Source organism: Solea solea, chromosome 3, assembly GCF_958295425.1.
Source record: "Solea solea chromosome 3, fSolSol10.1, whole genome shotgun sequence".
Taxonomy (NCBI): Eukaryota; Metazoa; Chordata; class Actinopteri; order Pleuronectiformes; family Soleidae; genus Solea; species Solea solea.
In genome coordinates this window covers 6,681,453-6,694,963 of record NC_081136.1, presented here as the reverse complement: position 1 = coordinate 6,694,963, position 13,511 = coordinate 6,681,453, and the positions used below count along the sequence as shown (strand labels likewise).

At 43.4% G+C, this 13,511-nt stretch overlaps 1 protein-coding gene across 2 annotated transcripts in view; it reads right to left on the bottom strand.

The window, feature by feature from the left end:
- focad (focadhesin) overlaps nt 1–13,511 on the bottom strand; it is a 37,720-nt gene that overhangs the window by 16,472 nt on the left and 7,737 nt on the right. Inside the window, exons 6-12 of one of the 2 annotated variants that reach the window (XM_058624888.1) lie at nt 12,542–12,640; nt 8,291–8,392; nt 7,359–7,584; nt 3,837–4,046; nt 3,657–3,744; nt 2,601–2,794; nt 1,713–1,973 (exon numbers count right to left, since the gene is read on the bottom strand). In XM_058624888.1, coding sequence (XP_058480871.1) covers nt 1,713–1,973; nt 2,601–2,794; nt 3,657–3,744; nt 3,837–4,046; nt 7,359–7,584; nt 8,291–8,392; nt 12,542–12,640 — 1,180 coding nt within the window. Of the gene's footprint in view, nt 1–1,712; nt 1,974–2,600; nt 2,795–3,656; nt 3,745–3,836; nt 4,047–4,234; nt 4,356–7,358; nt 7,585–8,290; nt 8,393–12,541; nt 12,641–13,511 lie in introns of those variants that run through there. The other variant, XM_058624889.1, reaches the window with a different exon arrangement.

Here is a 13,511-nt window from a genome sequence, read left to right as displayed (position 1 = left end):
GTTGCGCTAATCGCCTTTAACAAAGACCTAAGAGGTGCTTGGGGGTGTTTGTGGCAGATGTGAGAGGAAGTGATAGTGTGGGAGGGAGAGTCAATGGATTCAGATATGCCGATAACCTTCCACCGACACACGCAAAGACTGCACAAAGTAGCACCGTGGGAGCAATTAGACCAGCGGGTGGAATATTCCGAGGCGTCTAACAAGCCCCAGTAATGAGGAGCCCATAACACCATGTGATATTTCACATCATCTTCTGGAGCTTGTGACTCTATTTAGAGTCCCGGAGGAGGAGGAGAGAAGTCTGTCAGTTTAGACCCCGCTTGCTTTCTTTCTCTCTCTCTCTCTTTATAGAGCTGCAGGAAACACAGCAGATGAAGATTGAGATTGTTTAAGAATGTGTTTTTTAAAACACAGTAAAATATGCCCATGGAATGTACAATAAATGATATGAGTAACCAGCGCTTTTGCCAATTTTGGTCCATCTACCAAAATAAACTACATCTAGTTTAGTAATACTGTCAAAATAGACAGTCCACTCCACACTAGTCCAGCCATCTTGGCTGTTTCTTCAATTTCTTGGTTTTAATTTGGGGTGAACAATTGACAGTTTCCAAATTGAAATTTAAGATTAAAGACAACACAATATTGTCAGGTAGATTATGTCAAACATTCGACCCAGAGATCATACCTTCCTGTCAGTGGTTTCACAAATTCACATCATCATGCTCATCACAACCTATTTCACTGTCAAAGCCTGTTTACTACAAAGCCCTATTACTTTTTTTTTATTGAATTAGTTGATTGTGATTATCACTAATTAATGAAACCTAGCCACAGCTTTTGCGATAATTGTTTGATGATCGTTTTTTTTCCCGGGAATATGACTGGACGTGCTGATCTAACAGAAAACAAACTGTTGTTTAAATGTTGGAAAAACCATTATATCATCCGTTGTTTATAATATGTTTTGATTGAATATCTTCTTTAACAATCACAAAACTTGTTTTGGTATTATTGATCAGTAAGTACCTTTCAGCATAATCAAAAATCAATTAGTCTGTGAGAGATGTTGCTCTTCTACAAGTCTTGAGGGAAATCTGGCCAGCGATGGGAGACTTTAACAGACCACGGGGCAGTTCAGAGAAAGAGAGAATGCGCCCCCTACTGGCTAAGCAGCTGCATGTACATGATTGGTAAAAACTGCCTTTTGTAGCAGCCTAACACACACACGTGTGACTATAATTGCCATTATTTCCTACTTTATGATATAATACGTATCACGATACATAATACGATGCATGTTATGATACAAAGTTGTTTTATATAATGACCGGAATTTTAACAGGAACGGCAATGGATGTGTTTTTGAGATAATGTGCTGCAAATGGTGACCTCTGCTGCCACCCACTGGCTTTATTACACACTGCATATTAAAGAGCCACTTCACTCAAAAAAATATATCATTTTCTTTACTAATTTCCGGAGATAAATGTGTTATTCGATCATCAGGAAAAAAATAAATAAAAATGGGTGAAAGCGCCCTTTAAGTGATTTCGTCCACCATCACTGTGATTCAACAATCAAAGGAGGACGAGAAGTTTTGTTTTATGTCGGGTTTATTCCTTTTTATTCTATTTTTTGTCCGTTTGTAGACGCTCAAGAGAAGAGCTGTAACGTCTTTGTTGTCAAACCGAGCTGTGAGAATTAAGTACCTGGCAGGGGTCGGCCGCAGCGATGGCCTGGACTGCGTCCAGAGCCAGCTGGCAGACGTCTTCCGCGCCGTTCGCGATGAGATGGGTCACAATGAGGGTGAGGGAGCCGGGCACACACTGGCTGGACGACACCGCCGAGTGAACCGACAGCAGCCAGGCGGCGGCGTGCGCCGGTTCGGCTGTCGCCTTACGCAGAACGGACAGAGCGGCGCCAAGCTCGCTGTACCAGGGACTGAGTGGAAGTGCCAATGGTGGACAAGGCTGAGGAGGAGAAGACAGATTCAAGAATGAGAGAAACATTATTTGATGCTCACAACTTTCTTTCTTTCTTTTAAACTTATAATATAGGTTTATAATTATCCATATCAACAAGAAAACTGTGGTTTCATCGAGCAACACATGGCGCAGCACTAGATGTACCTCAGTGCTTGTGGATAAAAAGATAACATTAATTAGGATGCTGCAAGAGCACAGTGTCGCCACAAAATAAGCCACAGTCACTGTGTTCACTGCTTTGTGTGAACACAGTGTAAAATCAAATAAGCAGCTTTATTCCAAAAAAATATAAAACAAAATAGAGATAAATTCCCATTTAAACTGTATTTATAACCAACCCTGAGGTCTTTGTGAAGAGATTTTAACACCACCTGTGTCCTCATCTATCTGCACTCACATGCATACATGTGTTAATAGAAATTAGCCAAAACGCTCGTTAACTGTGGCAAAAAAAACGGAATCCCAAATATACTGGCAAAATCCCCCAGAGGCTAATTAGTCATTGGACAACTGCCGATATGTTCCGAAATGGTAAATTCCTTCTTTTGTACAAAGTTTCTGTGGCTGCGCTCTATGCTGTGTACTCACACACTGCTTCCAAGAGTGTGTTACCTGTCCAGGTTTGTCCGTCTGCCGGCTGATGTTGCGGAGCAGGATGTTGGCCAGGCTGTGGTTGAGTTTGTGTGTCCTCGGGTCAGCCAGCGGCTCGGTGAGACCCGAGCACGTGAGCAGCTGCAGGACAGGAAGGAGCAGGACTGGACTCAACCAGGGCGACACCTCGGCCTGCTCAGGAACCAAAGTCAGTGCTGAAAAAAAGGAAAAAAAACATGAAAGCATCCAGGTTGGTAGGGAATATGAGGACAATACATGATTTTAGAGACAAAAAGCACTCCCAACAAGTTGACTGTGATGATTATCAAGATAATCATGAATGGAAAAGGCTTGAAAACTGGGGATTCCAGCACCTCATGATTTACAATGACTTGCTGAATATTCTTGTATTGCACTTTAAAATGTTCAAGATTTGTCTTGTTGTATTTGTCTCTTATCAACATGTATGGTTAAGTGTTATCAGTGTGTTGTTTTTTTTTTTTTTACAATTAATGCAATAATATTGTGATATATAATATATTATAATTGAGATGATTGATTATATAATAATATTATTCGGTTCAGGACAAAACGTGACATTTAATTGTCAAATTGTCCCGCGCCTATTAAAGTGACAGGCAGACACAAACATGCAGCCAATTTATTTCACCATCAGGCTGCCCTTTCCAACTGGAAACAAGCTCCTGCGTCAAAGTCCATGGAGAAAAAAATCAGCAATTGTGCGTCACAGTTCAGAGGAGTTGTTGATCCACTGCTGCCTCCATCAAATGACTACAAATGTGTGATGTTGAGACTTCTGTTTGAAATCCTTTATTTGGATCGGCCTAATTAAGACAACTTTACAAAGAGAGGCAGCAATAAACCAGCAGCTCCCATGTCCCCACAAGCTAAAAAGGCTTTTTTTTTTTTCTGAATGGACTTTAGTGCAGTTCACAGTTGGAAAATTATGCCAAATATTTTCCTTATGTCCCCACTGGCAGCCACGTTGTTTTCACTTGTTGATGTTGTGATCATTGTAAATGAGAATACTGAAGATAGCTGACAGTTTTTTTTTACCCAGATTGAGCAGGCTGGTCTGCTGAGCTGCAGGGGCCTCGAGAAGGAGCAGGGCCACCCCCATGATCAACTCGTCTACTGGCAGCTCCTTCAGACAACAATAAAGCTTCACAGTTAATCAGTATTTCAATAATATGCTATAATTCTACTGGACCGAGGCTAATATTGTTGCAGCGTCACCTGTTGGCAGGGGAGGAGGAGCTGCTGCAGTAACTTGAGGAGTGGCCGACAGTCTCCGTTCAACCCGAGGCAGCGCTGGCAGGCGCAGAGCAGGTGCGCGAGCAGCGCGGCTCTCTCACTCCGCCAGCGTTCCTCAGAGCGCTGAAGAAGAGCCTGGAGCAGAGCGTTGATGAAGCCACACAACTCCAGCACGGCCTCCACGCTGTCCACCTGTCGGCACGGACACGACGACACCAACACCGTGATTACATGATTCATTTTGCCCAATGTGAAATTTTTAAAGCTCTAATATGTAAGCTTTTTAGACGACAGCATCTTTTAAGTCAACTGGAACATATGTATCGCCCGAGAAAATGCAGTCGAGTACTTCCAACAACAGTTTTCCTGCTCTTTATTACCCTTTTTTAGTCACTTTCTTTAATAGTTGGAATTTCTTCTTCTTCTTCACTGGGGTTTAACACCAGCTTGCATCCATGTTGTTGCACTACTGCCACCTTCTGGAGGTGGAAAACTCCTACATTACCCAGTTCATCATATCCTTTCTATCACTTTTCCTGTCTCTGAAATTTTTTGTTTGCTAACTCCTCCAATGGTTCAGATCAGACAGATTAGACAGAAAAGGCAAATATTCAAATAAAAGTGAATAAACAGCAGACACAAAATTTGATGGTAGGAGGAACAAACAACAATTTGTTTGTAGCGCATGCCACTGCTGTTTTTGAATAATGTGATGATAAATTAAGGGGATTCTTCTTGGTAATGTTCACCTCTCCTCCGTTTCCATGCATCTTTGAAACCAAATTTAAAATTTGAATCCAGACAATGTTCATTTTTAATTCCATTATTCTTTATTCATTATTTGTTTTATTAAATAAATGCTTTACTATTTTACATGAAATGGTTCCTCTTCCACTAAAAAAAAAAAAAAGATGAAAAATTTGACAGATTTTCCTGTTGTTCTGCACATCAACATTATTATTTTTGACAGGACAATGTCGGCACTAGCAATGGTTGCTGGGCTACAGTTGCTCCTTGTGGGCGGGGCTTAATTTAAACTCTTGCCTTTGATCCTTTTAAGTCTTTTCAAGTTGTTTGAAGGCGGGGCTTAATGACCTTTTGCCTTAGTTCCTTTAAAGTAAATAAGTGGGCAAAATAGCTGTTGAGCCAAGGAAAGAGGACACAAACTGCCGTCAAGGAAGATGATGAGGACGCTGTTCTTCATTTCAGCACATCCAAACTGCTTGAAATGGAAAAAGAAAACTTCAAGAGCCAACACTATGACATGTTTGATTGGGACAACGTCTTGTCGACAAACACGGTGGTGAAAATCCCAGCGCTCACCTACAGCGACAAATCTTCATCCAGCACCTCGTCCAACTCCTCATCCGAGCACCCGACATTCGAGTCGCTCTTTGGCTCCATCTTTCCCTCGCTCAGCGTCCCAAGTCCAGACGAGATCTGCGAGAAGCCCGTCGAGACAAAACCGCCTCCCAGCAAAGACGCAAAGGATCCTCCGAAACCGAGATGCACCCTGCAGAAGCAAAGTGCAGGCACCAAGCGGCCACAGTGGGCAGGCGTCAAACCGAAGTGGGTCAAGACAGCCCAGGCCATCATGAAGAAACGGAACACGCAGCACGGCAAAGGCAAAGGGCGCAAGAGTCGTGACGGGCAGAGTAAATCTTCAGCACAGACCAATGGCCCAAGAACGAGCATGACGGATTATTTAACACCCGATACATCAACAAACGGAGACGAGTCTTTGACGGGGCAAGAGAATAAAGACGAGGCTCCAGACGAAGAGGAGGAGGAGAAAGGAGAGGAGTATGGCAACATTACGGATGTGATGCCGTAAAACACTTAAGAACAAGTCACAGCTGACTTCCACAGCTGATTTCATCCAGTACAGTCCTGGTAAACTGAAACTGTTGCCTTGAGTGTCTGAAAAAACTGAGCTAGATGTTGTGTCCGTGACTTTGAGGAGTTAATCATGTAAAACTCCTTCAGGACTGAGATGAGACACATTTGCACAATTCTTACCTGCACTGTTCTAATGGCACTTTATTGACAGTACTTGACATTTGATTGGGATTGTTCAAAGTCAAGTTGGGTTGTGGTGTCCACCTTGTCACTTGGGAGGCTTCATACTCAGCGTGTGACTTACTGAGGGCACCAGTGTGTGCAGTACCACCTTTGGTGACGCTTGGACGAGAAATGCAAGAGATAATGGACGTAATGCGACAAATTCTTGTCCCACTTCTTCTTCTAATAATAATAATAATAATAATTCCCAGCAGGGCTGTACACTGAGAGGTACAATGCTGCCCTCCACAGTTCAAAGTTCTCATTCACACTTCTTTATCCTCTCCTCAGTCTCATCCCAAAGCATACAATTGCCCCCTCTGGAGAAATGAAAAAGAGACAAGATGCTGCACATCATCTTCCTTTCATCTCTGTGCAGGTTACCATGGCAACCGTCATAGTAAATTACACTTGAATATACTTTGTTGGCCATAAAACACCGTGTGATCAGTGAAGAAAAGGAAACTTTGATCTGCGTTTAGAGCTTTGAACTGCGATGAAGAAGGAAGGGGAAGAACGGGTGAACTGTGAGCAGTATTGCGAAATTATTATTAGACGAAGAATGGAGATGTTTGTCTGTCTGTGAATTGCATATCCGTCTACAGGTTAGTTTGAAAGGCTTTAATTATAATTGAGATGATTGATTAAAATTAAAGTGAAATATCTAGGGTTTGTATTGAATAATCTAAACTAAACTTACCGTCATAGCTTTTATTATGACGACTGTGGGACTGATGTTTTTTGACAGTATGCGGCTGCTAGATGTATATATTTTTGTATATATGTAAGTAGATGTGAATTTTTTGTACGGTTGCTTTTTTATATATAAAATTTTTGTATGTGAAACTTCATTTCCTTTGATTAATAAATAATGAAACTCATTAAAATGCCTTTGCATGATCCAATTGCACTGAATCACAGTTGAGAGAAAATGATGATTTTCTTTTTCTTTTTTTTTTACTTGACCATCGAGGAGGACAATAACATTTCGAAGATATGTCACTGATGGCAGCTTTAACACTTGTGGGCATAAATGTCCCATTAGAAGCGTTTGTGGTCTCTGGATTCCTTTCGCTCCATCTCCGATACTCGCTTTGAGCACGTTTTATGGCAGTGATCCAACTCGGCTATCTCTCGGGATCTCTGGTCATCCAGTAAAATAGTTCCCCATTTGTTTGTCCCAAAGCATAACAGCTATGGACTTTTAATGAAACTAGCCGACAAAGAGAAGAGTTGCCTGACATATTACCTAGTAAATATTCTGCTGAAAAAAACATGTAAATGGACTTTAGCAGTACTGCTTCCTGCAAAAATGCCATTGTTTTGCTTCAGAACATTGCAAAACGTCAGTTACCGGAGCGCTATATATAAAAACACACAATATCAGACACTTCCTAATGTCGGCCTCTCGTTGGTTACCGAGAAAACACATCACTATGTCACCTGCATGTGAGGAACCAGCTGGCAGAGGCAGTGCAGCAGGCTGTCGGACACTGGGGACGACTTCTCCTCTCCCTTTGTGTGCAGGACTGATCCGGCGCCTGGATGTGTGGGCAGCAGCACCCGGAGGAGACTGTGTCGCAGGAGCGCGTGCTGGGGTTGTTGCTGAGGCTCACAGTACAGATACTGCAGGAAGGGGACCAGCATGGCGACGTAGGCTGGTTCATTGCTGCAGTGTAATAATGCACACAAAACGTGTTAATAAGCACTTCTAACCTGACAAAAACTACAATGTCGAAGCATTGCATGTCGGCGAATGACAGTCGAAATCTCCATGACAGCAAAACCTGGCTGAGAGTATGGCTGCCAGTGAGGAACCTATTTTAGCAACTAAATAAACCAGCTTAAGTATACGCCGTGTTAGGAACACTTTGAATTGTTTGTAAACCAATCAACTCCCCAGACCAAAGTCCATAGTGAAGATAAGTGATTGTATGTTATAGCACGCAGGAGTCTGATTCATTAAATTGAAATGTTTGATTTTGTGACTCTGGTATTTAAAATACTTTGATCGCATTTAATGAAGTTACACAAACTTACCAAATAAATAGTGGTAGACCAACAGCTTGTGTTAAAAACACTGATTTTGTTTGCGGTGTAAAAAGTGACCTAAATTATCATTTCAGATTGAAAAGTCTGTTTAACGGCAACACAAAACTAAGATGAGCCTTTTGTTATGAGGCTGAAATTTCTTTTTTTACGTGTGTCGCCAAAGATTTATGTCATTAGACTAATGAATGTCATGCTGTATGTACTGCAGCGTGAGAAGTGCGTATTTGTCGTTGCTGTGAATACCAGTGGCATGATGAATCGAACGGCGCAGACATCTTTGGAATGTGTGCACCTCAGGGGTGAGAGACTCTGCCGAGACTAACCTGTCAACAGCCTGCTGAATGAAATCATCCATCTCCAGCAGTAGAGCTGGCCAGCAGTCCACTCTGTTCTCCAGGGCCGTGATGTATGGGTGAGGACTGTTCCTGTAAAGTAAAAGGTACAGAGGAAAGTCATGACTCAACAAAAACCACAACACCTCTGCTGCCTGCAATGGCCTACTGTACAGACTGGATTTATAACTTGGAGACAGGATGTGACGTAAAACGCCCTCCCATATACTTCAGGTAATCATCATAGCGTGAAGTATATGGCCTTTAATTGCATAACTGTGTCTATTGGCTTAGTTCAGCCTTAGAGGTCGGTCGAGGAGCTCAAACATTCGGGAGGGGTTTAGAGTAGAACCGCCGCTTGAAAAGCTGCTCCTCCGCGTCAAGAGGAGCCAGCTGAGGGGGTTCGACATCTGGTTAGGATGCCTCCTGGGCGCCTCCCTAGGGAGGTGTTTCAGGCATGTCCTTCCGGGACCAGACCCCAGGGCCATCCCAGGACACACTGGAGGGATTATATTTCTCGACTAGCCTGGGAACACCTCGGGATCTCCCCGCAGGAGCTGACAGAGGTGGCTGGGGAGAGGGATGTGTGGGCTTCCTTGCTAAGGACTGCCGGCCCCATGACCTGGCCCCGGATAAGCTTCTCTGTCATAGTTTTTGTGGAGCACAGCAAAGGGGCTACAGTTCAGTTACGGCCACATGTGTCACTATAGAGAGCTGTTTTTGGAACTTTTCTTTAGCTTTTATTATTGTTTATGTTTGTGTTATTATTTGACAGTACAAATAATTCCAATTCCCTCGTTGTCACCAACCAGGCTTCGAGCCTCGGTCTGTCACGTCCGCGTAAACAACAGACATCCTCCATTATTCTTGCATGAAGTGCAGACCCATTTAGTCCAGACAAAACACTGGGGTCAAATCCAAGGTGAAGTCTCAGTGTTTTGTTAAGAGTCCGGCTCACAGACAGGCCAGAGGTCACCAAACAGGGTCAGTGCGCGTGGGGGGTGGACACACCGCCACACATGAGCTCCACTTATCCACTGCGTTCTATCAATCATCGCATATTAGAGAGTGTAGGAAGGAAGTTCAGTGACCAAACATGTCTGCGCCTGTCGGCAGCATACGGCATGGACTGAATTCCTGTGTTCAAGACAGAATATGGTGTTATCTGACCATCTCCACCCCCGTCCTCCTCAGGTTCCCCGTGGCAGTCTCAAACCAGCAGCATCAATGCAGCTCCCATCCATCAGCCTCTCACACCGTTCACTACCTTTCAGCTGCCACACAAAGGAAAAAGACAGGAAGTCAAGACAGAGACGTCCCTCCTTTTGGTTCAACTCCAAGTTCACAGCTGAATAAAAGTGCTTCAAGACAAATGAGCCAGGTAGAATATCTGTTGTTACACCAAACTTCCCGTGGACGTCGGGTTACACCAACACACGAACCACTGAGGTCAACTCACGGTTCAACAACATGACAAAATAAGACACATTTGAACTGACTGATGGAGGCGGCAGTGGATCAACAACTCCTGTGTGTGCCATGATGTAAAATGGCTGGTTTTCTCTATGGACTTTGGTGAAGAGGAGTAAGCAGTTTACAAAGTGACAAAAACCACGGAAAGGTTGATCAGAAAACGTGGTGGTTCAACCGCCTGTTTTCAAATACAAATAATCCAACAAAAGTCACACAAAGCTACGGACTGCAGCTTTGATTATCTGACATTTTTCAAAACAACTATCAGTATGTGATTGGGTGCCAGCTGAGTCGTAGAGGACTGGAGACAAATCATTGTCTACCCAGACCTGTTATAAACCAAAACACAAAATGTTCTGTACCTGACTCCATGAAAAAGGCCTCAAGCTGAATCATTACTGCTTTATCAGCCTGCTTTCTAGCTGTATTCGGTATCTTTATTGCATTTTAGAATGTGCTAATGACCTTGTCCGTGTACCTGAGCAGACAGGCCAGGCTCACAGAGCATGTGGGAAAGCCTGCAGGGGACAGCCGGGACCGCAGAACACTCCAGAAGCCACATCAACGGCACATGAGAAATGAGCTGGTGTGGCGGACGGAGCCCCGAACCTTCCCTGATCCTGCTGGGTGTTCAAGTGGCTCAGAGTCTCGGTGGCAGATTGCGCGGGGCAGCCGCAAGCAGACGGTCAACAATGGGCACCAGTGTGCATCCTCCATTAATCCCACAGCATTTACAGTTACCCAGCAGTGCCAGGTCCAACAACCAATGACAGGCCAGACTGCCAGGCCAATGGCGCCACCCTGCTGCCCTCAACACATTCATCTTCCCACCGGGGAGGTTCAGACCGCCAGACAGACGCAGACAGTGGAGACAGCGATGAAGATGGAATGAGAAAGAAAGGGACAATGGGAAGGAAGGAGCAAGAAAAAAAAAGAAAAAGGACAGGATAGAGCTGTGGAGAGCGCGAGGTTAAGAGGGATCAAGCACAGAAAAGGAGGAGAGGAAAAAAAAAAACACTGGAGAGGAGGAGGGAGGAAGGGAACAATGGTGGAAAAAGAAAGAGATAAACAGACAAAGCAGCTCAGTCTTTTTATCACCCGCTGTAACTGATTAAGGAGGCCCCAGGTTCTTGGCAGAGGTGCAGCTATAAGGCTGGAAGGGGAGAGCATGGGGGAGGAGGAGGGGGAGGCAGCATCCATGCTTCAGCAGGAACACACTGTATCAGCCTGGGGTGATAAACCCAGTTAGAGAACCCCCCCCCCCTTCCTCTGAAGAGTATCTGTATCATCTGTATTGTTGGTCACAATCCACCTGTTCTCTTTTTCAGTGGAAAACACACCAGTCGCACAACGGCATCCGAGTCATGGTGTTTCACCAAAACAGCAAATAGAGGGCAAATTACGCAGCTAATCAACAAGCTATTTATTTCTAATAATACACCTTAACCATAGGATTGTCAAAGAGGAGTCGATTCATTGAAAATAAATACTCAACGATTAAAAAAAAGAACGTGTGATGAATGAACCAACACTTTCTGTCATTTCTATAAAACCTTACATGCTGTGTAATTAAATGCATCAACCAACGCACTAATGTAGGGCTGCAGGGCTAAGCAATTCAACATTTTCAGCCTGGAATCGTGCTGTTCTCAACTCTCACAGGCTGCAATTTAATGGTTCTCTTTTTGAATGTTCTACGCCAACTTCAATGCCTGCTCTACATAAATGTTACAAACGCTTCATATTATTTATAAGTGCGCATCCTTGCGTGAGAGTACAAATGAATATTTTCTTTGACAGTAGCTCATGAAACACAGTAAATGTTGGATTGAAAAAGTTATAAAAATTTTAAGAAATACTTTCAGATTAAAAAATGCATCCAAACTTATGAGGTGGTGTGACTATGATACAGACTTTGCACCAAATACAATTGATGGCAGATTTAAGACATGGGTCTCAAAAGGGCTAACTACTTATTATTGTCCAAAAGGGCGCACTTGGATCATGGATTGGGAAGAGATTTTTTTTAGGTACCTGCAAGTGAGACGTTACTTTAATAAGAATCCTCAAACAAGAGGGTACAGAATACATAAAGAAGAAGTGGGGGGGAAAAAGAAGAAAACACTGAGATCAGGATAGCGGGGGATTCTTGCAGGAAACTCTGTGGGTCTAATCGAGCAAACCACTTTCATGTCTTTTGGGATTGCCAGGTGATAAAGACTTACTGGGAAGAGATCCACAGACATTGTTGGCGGCCGGCAAGAAATCCATCACAAGAAAATGGTTACAAGCAGAGTGTACACATGTGCTTTGTGTAAATCTCTTTTCCAGGTGATGGTTAGAAGGTCAGAGGTGGTGTGCTCCCCTGTTCTGTTTGGTTTGGTTATATGTATATAAGTAAAAATCCTAGAAGGTCATTATGGACAATCATTACAGCCTTCTTCATCCACCCTCTCAAGAGAGGGGGGGGCACAAACAAAGGACAAATACCCGACAAGGGATCAAAAGAAGTTGTGAAAGCTGTCCTTGTTTGTAATGGAAATTTGTAAATAACAAAAAAAGTTATAAAATTGATATACGTCAGAAAAATGTGATTCTTTTATCCTAATGGTTACATTTATACAGTCTGTGCTTAGTTAAGCATGCAATATACAAGATATTTGGACTGTATCAGATTTGACATATTTCTCTCTGCAACATCCAATCCAGGGATTTTCAGCCAGCAGTGCGACATACGACAAAGAATATTAAAGAGAACCAAACACAGACCTGATGGAGTAAGGGCAGGAGAAGGGTGAGTCTCGGTCCCTCTGGTCAGCCTGCATCTGTAGCAGCCGCCCGATGACCATTATCAGCCCCTGGACATTTCTGTTGAGAGGTAAAGCCAAAAACAGAACAAGGAGAAGGTCACGACAACAAGAAAAACACTACCGTGTTTGCTCTCTTTTCTGAAGTGTCAAGAAGAGCAACGTCGTTAATATCTGGCAACAAATTTCCCGAATTTCGCTCTCTTGTTTTCTCCGTTTTGGTCTCCACCATCTCGTCTTTAGCTGCTGAAATGCCACAAAAGCACTGAGTATGCGGTAGAACAGCACCGTTCGTGTGGGCAGACTCATGGGCGCCATCTTGGCTCCAGAGTGATTCCACACACAGTTTGTCTGGGGCATTAGATTCACTGCATTAGGGCCGAGAAAACTGAGAAAATACAAAGAGAAAAGTGTAACCCCAGCCGTGCTTTTATGTCCACCACAGACTGTTTTTTCTACTGTTTGATGGTGGGCAGACAGTGGTTGTTTTTCAGACCTTTTTCACTGCTGGTAACAAGCTTGATAAGAGCAGTGAGAGTCTGGCCTGTAAAAACCAAACCTAAAGGGCTAAAAGAGGCTAAAAGACTAAGGACATCTGACTCTCAATACTGTTTATAATACTCATTTGTTACTGATTAGTGAAGTGCAGTTTGGGATAGAGTGAAAAGAAATCACGGTCTACAGCATTAAGGTATGTTTTCCTTCCCTCCTGAACAACCACTGGAAAAAGGTCACTTTAAGTGCTGACTCAACATTTCCATACAAGATGAGCCATATCATGTTGGACTGAAAAGGTCACTTTGCTGTTAGATTTTTCCATCTCCTGCTCCAGTGGCCGGGACATGAAAGTCATTAATGGACCACAGTCGGCAGAGTGGGGAAGTACAACGTAGCGCGCTTTTAACAGAGATAGAGATGAAGATAAAGTCTGC